General features: G+C 37.2%; 1 protein-coding gene across 2 annotated transcripts in view; it reads left to right on the forward strand.

Annotated features, from left to right (window-relative positions):
- Window positions 1-13,998, forward strand: part of RPRD1A (regulation of nuclear pre-mRNA domain containing 1A) — a 74,682-nt gene that overhangs the window by 36,642 nt on the left and 24,042 nt on the right. For both annotated transcript variants that reach the window (XM_023207680.1, XM_023207679.2), the window contains exons 5-6: window positions 2,140-2,266; window positions 2,374-2,549. In XM_023207680.1, coding sequence (XP_023063448.1) covers window positions 2,140-2,266; window positions 2,374-2,549 — 303 coding nt within the window. The remainder of the gene's footprint in view (window positions 1-2,139; window positions 2,267-2,373; window positions 2,550-13,998) is intronic.

Below are 13,998 nucleotides of genomic sequence, written 5' to 3' on the forward strand. Positions count from 1 at the left end.
CTGGTCCAGAAGCAGACATGAGGTTGCCAGAAATTAGTATCCTCTAGGGTCACAGGAACTCACAGTGCTCTGTGGGAGTGAGAGGACTGAACCTAAATTCACTGAATAAAACCAGAGGCTTGGAGGAGCTCTTTCCCCCATAAAGGGAGCTTGAAAGAAAATACAATCAATTTCTACCTGTAACTGGATTTATATTAGTCTCAGTACTGGAGAAGCACAAGGAATGAGACCAAGGCCAGGACCTGAGTCAACCTACCTGTTTGTTCAGTGATAGGAATGCTGAAGCCCACTGGCTACTATAGACAAGAGCTTGAATAGAAAAGTGATAAAAATGTAACATTTGAACAACCAAACACTAAGATTTATGTCTCTTCCTATTTGGTAATAACGCATGACAGAGAATCATTTTCGGCTAAGAGCCTCATGATTCCATGAGCAGTGTTTTACCTGAGTTCTAGATAAAGGATCTGGCCTCCTTCCACTCTCCCTGATGAAAGAGTAACCACAGTTGCATATCTTAGGAATGTTTTTAAGTAATCATTTCCCTCTTCTCTAATACTTGCATAAAATGCTATTGCTCTTTGTTTTATAATGACCGTTTTTTAGATTAGTTGTGCTGCTTAATTATCAATGGTTCAGCTTTGTGGTCTTCATTTTTTGTGTGTGTTATTCTTTATAAGAATGGCTAAAATCTCTCTGTAGGATCCGGTTAAACTCATTTCATTCTCCTCTAGTAGAAAGTACTAGGCTTAGTGTTGTTTCATACAACTTTGCTTTCTTATCGGATCCTTGATCAGGCATTGGGAACTTAGAATGTACTTATGTAGGACTGTGAAGGCGTGATGAGATCAGATTGTAATTAAAGCATCAATGCATTGCCAAGACAGTAAAGTCAGATTTCTTCTTAGAACTCCAGGCAATTAGAATTTTCTAAGATGATTTAAAAAATAGTAGTTAGTTGGGGCAACATGAGAAACAAGTTTTCTGGTAATTGTTATTACTCTTAAGCACACCTGAATTGTAGAGGGGATATATCTTACAATGAAATTATTTTTTAAAATACTGAAATTTTAAACACTTCGAATGAGTGAGCACACGTAGGATAGTATATTTCTTATTAGTTTCATTCATTCCTACCACATTTGATCATTTGTCATGTGCTACCATTTTTTTCAAGGGAATAGTTTAAAAATCTTTATATATACACAGAATTACTAATATCATATATTTTTTAAAGCATATGTGTAATTTCCTAGTGTTTCTGAATCTAGTCTTAGAAATTAAAAGAAGAAAGAAAGATGAAAAAGATGGGCTGGAGAGTGGAGACTAGTAAAATAAAATTCAATTGTTTTTCTTTGGAGTAACTTTATAGACATTATGAACTGTGAAATCACCAGCAAAGAGTTGCTCTTCCCTCCTAATTATAGCTTGTATGAAAACAGTGGAAGTAAAATATTTTAATGATAAAATAATTTCAGTACTGGTTAAGCAATATGTAAATACTAGTCATCAGATTATGGAATTTTGAAATATTTTAATGATCTTATTAACAAGCCATTGGGTAGTTGAAGATATCATATTTGAACGTATTCCAGAGCTACATTTCTCTTGGGCTTTAATTACAGCATTTAGAAATGAAATGTGGGAGACTCTTCTGTGTTGTAGTAGATGATTTGTAACCCTCTTTCCCTAATATCCAATTTAATACTAAAAAAAAGCTCGTGTACAATGATAATTAATGAATATATCATACATAAAACTTGTATTCTCTAGGTTGAAGTTAAAGTCTACCTTCTCTTTTACCACTGATGTATTTGCCATATAAATCAGTTGCTTACCTCATTTTAGTTCTCAGATAATTATTTTTACACTCTGTCTCTACCACTGGAGTAAGCTGTCTTCAAGGTCTTCAAGGGCCTTGTCTTGTTTATATTTTCAACACCTAACATAGTATAACATAGTATAGTATAGCTTCCTTTTTTCTTAATATATAAAAGAAATTGATTGTCTTCAAAAGCAGTTTATATTAGAAGCTTTGTGCTAGTAAATAGCCCATAGGGATGAAAGAATATGAAATTGAAGTCTTTTGCATTTGTTTAAGCTTAATTTGTTTTGGTTCTGAAGTTGTGTACTTTTTAGACTCTAGATCTCGTTAGAGCATTACAAGATCTAGAAAATGCAGCCTCAGGTGACGCAGCAGTTCATCAGAGGATAGCTTCTTTACCTGTTGAAGTCCAAGAAGTATCTCTATTAGATAAAATAACAGGTAAGAAAAGAAAATGTGATCCAGAACTTTTTTGGGAGTTGCATGAGAGAACAGCATATGTCATTGTTTTTGTTGTATAATATTTTATTATCCTGTGCTTTTCTTAGATAAAGAATCTGGAGAAAGGCTTTCCAAAATGGTAGAGGATGCGTGTATGTTGCTGGCAGATTACAATGGCAGATTGGCAGCAGAAATAGATGATAGGAAGCAACTCACTCGAATGTTAGCAGATTTTCTTCGTTGTCAAAAGGAAGCCCTTGCAGAGAAAGAGCATAAATTGGAAGTGCGTAACCTTTTTCTTCTTTAGTGCTTATTTATTTAATTTACTTTTTGTTAGGAATTTTAAAATATTTTAATCTATATGCACATTTTGCATTTTTTAACATAGACCTTTTTAGGCAGTAGCCTAGGTAAGCTTCTCCTTGTATTAATGGTTTTTCTTCTACTTGAACCAAATTTACCTTGCAAGTACACTTAGAAATTTGGAATTAGCAAAATTGGTTGCATTTAAAAATTATTCTTGTGAAATTCCATGCAACTGTAATTTGTCTTATCAGTTTAACCCTTATCCATCACAGAAATAATAGGAAAATAGCAGGTGGCCGTAACTTGTAGTAGGATTTATTTAGTTTTTGTTTTGAGAAGATGTAGTCTTTTAGGTAAACCATTAAGTCTTTAAATTACTCCCTTAATTCCACCCACCGATTCTAATGCTTACGTGTTCCCAGCCCCACTCCCGGCTCACACCCTTAGGTAGAAATTCATTGCTCCCGTAAATTGAGTAATAATTAGTACCGCTGATGAGAAATCTGGGAGTGCAGGAGATAATAAAAAAAAAAAATGCTCATATTTCCTTTGATTAGAGTAGCAATTGTTAGGGATACATGAGCCAGATTTGGTTTTATGTAAAAAAATCTTTCAGTTGATGAGTTCTTGTTTAACTTGTATTGCTGTGGCAATTTCTTACTGTAATAATATGTAGGAGAATTTCTTATTTGAATCCCTTTATTTACAGAAAGCTCACTGTAAATCTGTAGGAATGTCATGGTACTACCCCATTAAATTATTTTTATTCGTGTTTAGTTATTGATTCAGCAGTCTCTAATTGTGCCAAAAATGGTGCTTAGATTAGATTGCCATTGCTACCTATGAGAGTTGCTACTTAATTATTCCCACCTCAAATTCCTGGCTCTCAAGTTAGCACTACTCCTTTTCAATTTACTCCTTCTCTGCTCATGTAAATACCCTCAGATGATAATTGTTGGCGGGCACTATGCTCTACCTCTGAAGATGTTGCCCACTTCTACATGGAAAGGAAAAGATGGTTTTGATAATTAACTTGCCAGTATTTCACCTTGTGATGAAACCTCAATCTTAAACATAGTGTTACTTGTTTTATTGTCCACAGAATTAAGGGTAAGTAATGTCATACAATTTTTGTCTTTAGTGTTTTAGTATGGTTTCTTTAACTTCTATTGAGCTTCTGTTGCAGATATTGGACATGGGCGTATCTTCTAACGATGTCATCACCATTAGTGTATTCTTCCTGCTAAAAATAAATATCAAACCCCAAAGCCTGTATTGTCTCATGTTTTTGAAAATTGAAGAGAAGACTGTAACTTTATTCTTCTTTATACTTTCTCACTTATGATGATGGTCTTTTGTCACTGTTTACAAAAATAGAACTTATATTTGAAGTGTAACTGTAGAAAATAGATCAGATGCCACTCCCCATAATCCCCTCTTTCCCCAGTGCCTTCCAGCCACATTTCATAGTTGGTAGTCATAGATTATGAGGCTGATGATAATAACAGTCATAGATAATGAGGCTGATGATAATAATAATGTTAACATTCATGTGTCAGGTACTATTCTCGGCACTTCACATAATCCACTCATTTAATCTTATATAGCAGGATGTATTATCCACATTTGATAGATACAGAACTGAGGCACAGGGAGATTAACTTGCCTAAGGTCACAAAGAGCTAGTGAGTTGTTTGGAACCCAGAGAATCTGCCTCCAGAGCCAGTGCACTTCATCAAAAAGACACATTTGCTTCCTGTTTTTACTTAAATCTAAGATTACAGCAAATGTTAAAGCCCTATTTTTCCAACTTTTTCTGCTCCCTCTCTCCTCAGAAGTAATTACTGTCTTGAAATAAAGCCTTCTAGGAACTTTTGTTGTTGTTGTTCTGCATAACTGGATTTTATATTATAAAGAAGAAATCAATTATGTTCAGCTGTTTTTTTTTTAACAAGAGAAATACTCTTTACAAGTAGAGAAATAAACTTGAAAGTTATTCCACAGAACTCTTTGTAAATTATCATTTAGAATTATGTTATTCCTTTGTAGAAGATGTGGAAATGATTTCAGATATTTAGACTTTTTTGTACCAAGTAGGTGGCATCACTTTGAAGTTGAGACTGAGAGGCGAAGATTTATATTTTCTGAATCAGCTGTGATACCATCAAATAATTTTCATCCACTATGTATCTTTGAACATTAACTGTGATTGACCAGATACTGATGTATCATTAGTTGCTGCTTTTTTGAAAATGGAACATAAATTTAAAGTATCAATTCAGAAATTGGCCATTTCATATTTCTTAAGGAAGCCATTATTAAAGCATGTGTAATGAATGAAAACATGAAGTGGTTTAAAATTTGTGTTTTAAAAAATCATTAATCATTATTTTTAAAACTTCTGACTATAGTTGGTTACAAACAGAAGCAGATAACTGTTGGGCCACGTGTGGTGGTTCACACCTGTAATCTCACCACTTTGGGAAGCTGAGCGGGGCGAATCACTTGAGGTCAGGAGTTCAAGACCAGCATGGCCAACATGAGGTGGAGGTTGCAGTGTGAGCTGAGATCACATCACTGCCTTCCAGACTGGGCGACAGAGCGAGACTCCGTCACACACACACACACGCACACATACAGCAGATAACTGTTAAAATAGACTATTAATAAATTTAGTTTACATTTATTTATTTTAGGGATTGCTATAGGAATCATGTTACCATTCTGAAGTTGAAAGTATTGTATAAACTGTTGTTCGGTTAGCTTATTGTCTTGGAAGGCATACATGAATAGGAGAATTAAAATGACATTTTGATTTTGACATTGTTTCCTAGTACATACAAAAGTTACGTTTACACTTTACTGTTGTCTAAGTGTGCATTAGCATTACGCCTAAAAATATGTATATCTTAGTTAAAAATATTTCATTGCTAAAAATTAATCATCTGAGCCTTCGGATAGTTGTCCTCTTTGCTAGTGGAGGGTCTTGCCTCGATATTGATGGCTGTTGACTGATTAGGGTGGTGATTGCTGAAGGATGGGGTGGCTGTGGCAATTTATTAACACAGCGATAAAGTTTGCTGTATCAATTGACTTCTTTCTTGGAAGATTTCTCTGTAGGATGCAGTAAATTGATAGCATTTTGCCTACAGTGGAACTTCTTTCAAAATTAGAATCAATTTTCTCAAGCCCTGCTACTGCTTTATCTAGTAAATCCTTGTTGTCATTTCACCTCCACTGGGAGTAGATTCTGTCTCAGGAAACCACTTTTTTTTGCTCATCCATAAGGAGCAACTCCTCATCAACAAGTTTTACCAGATTGGAGCAATTCAGTCGCATCTTCAGGCTCCACTTCTATTTCTCATTCTCTTGCTATTTGCAGGAGATCCATAGTTATTTCTACCACTGAAGTCTTGAACCCCACAAAGTCAGTCATGAGAATTGGAATAAACTTCTTCCAAACTCCTGTTAATGTTGGTATTTTATCTCCTCCCATGAATCATGAATGTTCTTAATGCCATCTAGAATCATGAATCATTTTCTGAAAGTTTTCAGTTTACTTTGCCCATATTCATCACAGAAGTCACTATGGCAGCTATATGGCCTTATGAAATATATTTCTTAAATAGTGAGACTTGAATGTCGAAATTACTCTTTGATCTATAAGTGGCAGAACACATGTGTTAGCAGGCATGAACACTAGTCACATTGTGTGTCTTCATCAGAGCTCTTGGGTGACCAGGTACGTTGTCAATGAATAGTAATTTATTACTGTTGTTATTTTGGAGACAGGCTCTTGTTCTGTCGCCCAGGCTGGAGTGGTCATGCAATCACAGCTCACCATAACCTTGAACTCATGAGTACAAGTTATCTTCCTGCTTCAGTCTCCCAAGTAGCTAGGACTGCAGGTGTGTGCCACCATGCCTGGCTAATTTGTAAATGTTTTGTAAAGAAGAGTTCCCGCTATGTTGCCCAGGCTAGTCTTGAACTCTTGGGTCAAGCATTCCTCCCACCTTGGCCTCCCAAAGTGCTGTGACTACAGGTGGAAATCACTACGTCTGGCCAATAGTAATATTTTACAGGTCTCAACAGTGGGCTTAAAATATTCAGTAAACTATACTGTAAATAGATGTATTGTTATCCATACTTGTTTCATTTATAGAGCATAGGCAGAGTAAATTTAGCATAATTAATTCTTAAGGACCTTAGAATTTTCAGAATGGTAAATGAACATTGGCCTCTACTTAAAAGTCATCAGCTACTTTAGCTCCTAATGGGGGTCAGCTTGTTTGTTGAAGCTTTGAAGCCCGGCATGTATTTCTCTCTAGCTGTGAAAGTCCCAGATGGCATCTTCTTCCAGTACTAGGCTCTTTTTCTACATGGAAAATCTGTTGTTTAGTGTAACCACCGTCATCAACGACCTTAGCTAGAGCCTCTAGGTAACTTGATGCAGTTTTTATATCCACTTGCTGCTTCACTTTGTACTTTGAAGTTACGGAGACAGCTTCTTTCCGTAAACCCCATAAACCCTCTGCTAATTTCGAGCTTGGCTTCTGTAGTTTCTTTACCTCTCTCAGGCCTCATAGAATTGAGAGTTGGGGCCTTGCTCTGGATTAGGCTTTGGTTTAAGGGAATGTGGCTGGTTTGATCTTCTATCCAGACTACTAAAACTTTCTACCAGTAAGGCTGTTTCGTTTCTTATTTGTGTGTACACTAGAGTAGCCCCCCACTTTTTTTTGAGATATTGTGTCACTCTTGTCCAGGCTTGAGCGCAGTGGCTTGATCACGGCTCACTGCAACTTCAACCTCCTGGGCTCTAGCAATCGTACTTCAGCCTCCTGAGTAGCTGGAAATAGAGGCATGTAACACCATGCCTGGCTAATTTTTAATTTTTTTGTAGAGACAGGGTCTCACTGTGTTGCCCAGGCTGGTCTTGACCTTCTGGACTTAAACAGTCCTCCTGCCTTGGCCTCCCAAAGTGTTAAGATTACAGACATGAGCCACCACACCTGGCCTGGAGTGGCGATTTTAGTTTCCTTTGAGAACTTTGCCTTTGCATTTACAACTTGGCTAATTGGTGCAAGTGGCCTAACTTCTGGCCTGTTTTGGCTTTTGACATGCCTTCCTCACTAAACTTAATCACTTCTAGCTTTTGGTTTAAAGTGAGATACTGGTAGGATTCTTAATTGACCCAATTCCAATATTGTGTCTCAGCAAATAGGGAGGGAGAGAGACAGGGACAGCCAGTCACTGGAGCAGTGAGAACACAGACAATGTGTGTGGATTAAGTTTGCTGTCTTAAATCACTCATCACAGATTACCATAATGCATAAGAATAGTGAAGCAATTTGAAATAGCACAAGAAATACCAAAATTTGACAGACACTTAAGTGAGCACATGCTGTTGGGAAAATGGTACCTGTAGACTTGTTTGGTGCCGGGTTGCCACCAACTCAGCTTATAAGAAAACATAATATCTTGAAAGTGCATTAAAATGAAGCATGATAAAACAAGATATGCCTGTATTTGATTTAAATTTAGAATTTGGTAAGATGCAGCTCTGTGGATGTTTCAAAGAAGCATGTGACTAGTTTCTTGATTTATATTTTTGAGGTCTAAATATTGTCTAAAATATTTTATGTTTAACTCAGTTTTTTCAGGAATCGAGTCTTAGTTGTTAATGATACAAGTAATCTATTTCCATCATAGGGAAAAAGTTTCTTAAGCAAAAGACTTAGCCCTGTTTATGGACTCTGTATTTTCTGTCCTTTTGTTTTCATGTAATACATTATATGCATCTTACATGTCATTGTTTTTCTTTTAATATATGGATGTATCATAATTTATTTAACTGCTCTGTTCTCTTGTTACTTTTTTTTTAATAGACAAGATCTCACTTTGTCATCCACACTGGAGTACAGTGGCAAGATCAGTTCACTGTAACCTCACACTCCTCCTGCCTCAGCCTCCCAAGTAGCTAGGACTACAAGTGTACATCACCACGCCTGGCCAATTTTTTATTTTATTTTTTGCAGAGAGAAGGTGTTGCTATGTTGCTCAGACTGTCTATTTTTATTGCTTTTATATTAACAGAATTTCAGGGAACATCTCTTTAGTTAACTTTTCACTCATATATGTCGATACCGTTAATTCTTCTGATAAATTTCTTAAGATGAAATCGCTGATTCATGTTAAAGACTTGATCCTTGTTACCAGTCTTATTGCTGTCTTTGATGATTTCTGAATATTATCTGTATGTCTTCTATCCAAGGCCATTCATTTTCTCCAGAGGGAAATACCTCAGATTTACTGGTTAGATAACATAGGACATCTGTTTTTAGAACAGTGCTTTACCTCTTAGCACTGTGATTTGGGTCCCTAAATGCACACACTGTTTTGCTGAGTTTCTTATCTTCCGTCTTTTAGTTCTATGGGATAAGGATTTTACCAGATTTGTGTGAAGAGTTTTAGTTGATCCTCATTGTCAACCTTAAGACTCATCGTTACATATTAAGGAGCCTGGTACTTCAAAGTCCAGAACCTATGCACAATTCCTCGGGATGAATTGCATTACTTTTGGTCATTATTTCCTGCTGCAATTGTCCTCATCTTCCAGCATGTTCGTTCTTCCTTTCCCTTTCCCTTTCCTTCTTTCAAATGGAGTCTCACTCTGTCACCTAGGCTGGAGTGTAGTGGCATGATCTCAGCTCACTGCAACTTCTGCCTCCTGGGTTCAAGCGATTCTCCTGCCACAGCCTCCTGAGTAGCTGGGATTACGGGTGCGTGCCATCATGGCTGTCTAATTTTTGTGTTTTTAGCAGAGACAGGGTTTCACCGTGTTGGCCAGGCTTGTCTCAAACTCCTGACCTCAGTTGATCTGCCCACCTCAGCCTCCCAGAGTGCTGAGATTACAGGCGTGAGCCACCACACCTGGCCTTCCAGCAGGTTCTTGACATCTGTGTGCTGTGGTCCACTTTCCTCTGTCCTTATGGATTTCTGCCTGTGTAAATTGCTTTATTATTTTAGTGACTTATTGGGAGGGAGCAGATAAACATGAGTTTGCTCTATCATATAAATGGAAGACTTTTTATGTCTTAAGTAGAACTGTAATATATGTATTTCATAACTGCTGCCAAACGACCCCCGTCTAAGTGGTTGGCATGTATTACCTAGCTTAAAAGATGATCTTCCTGCTCCCTCTCACAACTTCCTACATCATTGCAACCATATGGATCTTTTAAGAAATAAGATCCCATCACACCCCTCTTTAAAAACTCTTCAATGGTCCCCCAATACACTTTTGGATCTTATTTTGAACTCAGACACCATTTAACCTCATCTTGTATCATCTCCTTGGCGTGCATTTTGTTTTTCAGGCATATCAAGCATGTTCTAAAATCGGAGTTTTTGCTTTGCTGATTGTTAACAGAGAGAGACTGGAATGCTTTTGCCTTCTGCTATTTCCTTAGCTGGCTCCTTTTCCACTCAGGTTTACATTCCTATGTCAGGTCTTCAGAGAGTCCTACGTCCTTTTCTTTTGGTCCCACCTACCCATTCCTCTGGCCCCCTCTTCCCAACTGTATTACATTGTCATTTTGGTTTTTGTTTTTCTTTCATATTATTTATTTCTATTAATACTTTATATACTTAGTTTTCATGTGCACCTGCCACTAGGATGTTAGTTTCATGAGATAAAGAACCTTGTTTTGCTTTTCATGTTTGTTGCCATACCCTCAATGCTTAGAGTAGTTTCTGTCGCCTGGTAGGCACTCAGGTGTTTGTGTTAAGTAAATGAATGCCATTAGAAATGTAACTTGCAAGAGGTATATATTTTAAATTGGTACTTATTTGTAATTAAATCAGTAAAGAATGATACTTTAATAAATAAAAATGATTGAAAGACCCTTGAGGATTTTGAATAAAATTATATCCAGCACAATTGATTACATCATTTTAGCAGAGTTTTTAATACTTAAAAAATCTTAAGTGGGCTGTGTGTTCAAGGCATGCAGTTTGCAGAGCTGCAGTTGAGCATTTTGAACAAAGGAGTAAATGATCATTTTGAAATTGTAGAATTATTTTACCAGCTTGCGTTTTTTTCCCTTCTGTAGGAGAATAACACTAACAATATGTGAGAATAACATGAATAAGAAATGAAGGGTAGTAATCCATAGCATTGTTTAAGTACTGAATTTGTTTGTAAAGAGTAAAAGTGCCATCTAGTGGAAGAGCTGGAGCTACAGATGAAACCAGAGTCCTTAAGCCAGTGTTCATTCTTTTACATGAAAGTCAGTAACAGAGAGGAATTTACACTCTATTGCCCTTTATGCCTGTTCACTCATTCATGGAATGAAAATGTAATACTAATACTAATAACTATCAAGAGAGGCGTTCATGGAACTCTGATGGTTAAAACAATGATGCATATGGGCAGTTACACTTTCTTGAGACAAAGGAAGTCCTTAATAAACTGGTAACAAAGACTACATTTTGTTGTTACTGTATCAGTTCTTAGAAGTTAGATGAGACTGAAAAGTAGTTTGGAGCCACATTGTGGAGTGCACTTGAATGTCAGGCCCAGTAGAGGTTGATAACAGGCCAAAGGGAAGAAAGGAGTGGTGGTGTTGGCAGTGTCTGAAAATGGTTGTAGTTGCTGAGTGGATTAGATTGGAGAGAGATTTGCAGTAGGGAGACCAGATGCAACTTAATTACAAAAATTTATGTTCTGAGCAGTAAAAGCCTGAACTATAGTGGGTGGTAGCAGTGAAGTGTGTGTGTGTTTTGAGACAAGGTCTCACTCTGTTACCTAGGTTGGAGCACAGTGGCACAATCATGATTCACTGCACCCTTGACCTCACAGGCCTCAGGGGATCAGCCTCCCGAGTACCTGGGACTACAGGCGAATGCCACAATGCTCGACTAATTTGTGTGCTTTTTGTAGAGACAGTGTTTCACTATGTTGCCAGGCTGATCTCGTACTGCTGGGCTCAGGTGATCCACCTGCTTTCACCTCCCAAAGTGCTGGGATTACAGGCATGAGCCACCACATCTTAACATTTTTTTTTTTTTTAACTGCAAAAGTCGTACATGCTTATCATAGTTGAAAAACCATTGATAAGCACATGCAGATGCCATCTAAAATTTTTATCACCCATTAAATAACCTTTGATGAGATTTAGAATGATAGAATCAGACTGTACATGCCATTTTATATGGTGTCTTTTTGCGCATTTACTATAAACGTTTTCTGATTATAAATTTCATTTAATGGCTAAGTTATATTGTTCTATAGAAGTAGTATTTGTTTAGCCAGCTAACTATTTAGTGTTTATATTTCTTCCAGTTCCTTGCTCTTAAAGAATGTTGCTTTAAATCACCTTTTGGCATTGATGTTACTTCCAGTTTGATACTGAAAACATTGCTCTGAATCACCCTTCAGCTAAGTTTTGGCTTATCTGTGATAGTCTTCTCATAAATTCCTAGAAGTGAAAGAAAAGAAAAAGAAAAAGCAATAAGGGGATACGGTTTTCATGCTTGGAGTTAGTGACAGTTTAAGAAAATAGCCTGGGCATGATGGCTCATGCCTGTAATCCCAGCACTTTGGGAAGCCGAGGCGGGCAGATCACCTGAGGTCAGGAGTTCGAGACCAGCCTGACCAACATGGAGAAACTCCATCTCTACTAAAAATAAAAAATTAGCTGGGCGTGGTGGCGCATGCCTGTAATCCCAACTTCTCGGGAGGCTGAGGCAGGAGAATCGCTTGAACTCAGGAGGCGGAGGTTGCAGTGAGCCAAGACTGCGCCATTGCACTCCATCCTGGGCAATGAGGGGAACTCCGTTTCAAAACAAAAAAGAAAGAAAGTGATATTCTTTGTAATGACATGGGGTTGTGGAAATGGGAACTCTTAACACATTATTGATGTAAATTCATTTGGTCCACTCTGTGGAGGACAGTTTGGTAATAAGTATCAGAAGCATTTATTTTACATAGTTTTTTTTCTCTTTGCCTTTTATCAGATTACTTAAATGTATGTAGTGATTTAAAGTAACTAGTAGACCAAATTCTGGGTTCAGTCAAAGGGATGGTATAGTTTTGTTTTACTGTTTTAAAAAACTTCAGGTAAAATACACATAAAATTTGCCATATTAAGCTTTTTTAAGTGTATATAGGTCACTAGTGTTAATTATATTCACATGATTTTGCTCCTTATTTCTAGAACTCTTCATATTGCAGAACTGAAACTCTGTACCTACCCATTCAACAATTTCTCATTTCCCCCTTCACCCAGCCACCAATTTTTCTTTCAGTCTCTATGAATTTGACTACTCTAGATACCTTATATAAGGGAAAGCATACAGTATTCTCTTTTTGTGACAGGCTTATTTCCTTAGCATAATGCCCTCTAGGTTCATCCAATTTGTAGTACACGTCAGAATCCTTCCTTTTTAATAATAATAATACATTGAATGTATACGCTGCATGTTTTCATTTGACCATGGATGTATACTTGGGTTGCTTCCACCTCTTGGCTATTGTGAATAATGCTACTATGAATGTTGGTGTGTAAATAATCTTTGAGGCTGGGCATCGTGGCTCGTGCCTGTAATCCCAGTACTTTGTGGGCAGATTATTTTATGTCAGGAGTTTGAGACCAGCCTGGCCAACATAGTGAAACCCTGCTTCTACTAAAAATACAAAAATTAGCCGGGCATGGTGGCTGGTGCCTGTAGTCCCAGCTATTTGAGAGGCTGAGGCAGGAGAATCACTTGAACCCAGGAGGTGGAGGTTGCAGTGAGCTGAGATCATGGCGCTGCACTCTAGCCTGGGCGACAGAGTGAGACTCTGTCTCAGAAAATATATATATGTAATATATATATGTCTTTGAGACTCTGCGTTCAACTTGGGGGCATAGACTGAGAAGTTGAATTGCTAGATTATACATTAATTCTATTTTCAAATTTTCTTGAGAACTGACATACTGGTTTCCATAGTGCTACAACATTTTGCATTCCCACCAACAGTGCATAAGGGTTCCATTTTCTCCACATCCTCACCAACATATGCTGTTTTCTGTTTTTGTTGATAGTAGCTCTCCTAATGTGTATTAGGTAGTATCTCATTGTGGTTTTGATTTGCATTTCCCTAATAATTGATGATGTTGAACATCTTTTTCATATGCTCATGGCCTGTTTAGCTTTGGGGAAATGTCTGTTCAAGTCCTTTTCCTAGTTTAAAATCAGGTTGTTTTTCTGTCATAAGTGATGGTATCATTTTAGGTTGATGATATTTGTTATAGTCAGGAACTAGAAAGAATTTGGAGACCATCTAACTGACTTTGTACTGGATATGATTCTAGAATCTTTCCTGAAAGATGAGATAGTTTAGCCAGCTTCTGCTTGGAAGTTTCTGGTGTAAAGGGAACATA

The sequence above is a fragment of the Piliocolobus tephrosceles genome, chromosome 18 (genome assembly GCF_002776525.5).
Source record: "Piliocolobus tephrosceles isolate RC106 chromosome 18, ASM277652v3, whole genome shotgun sequence".
NCBI lineage: Eukaryota > Metazoa > Chordata > Mammalia > Primates > Cercopithecidae > Piliocolobus > Piliocolobus tephrosceles.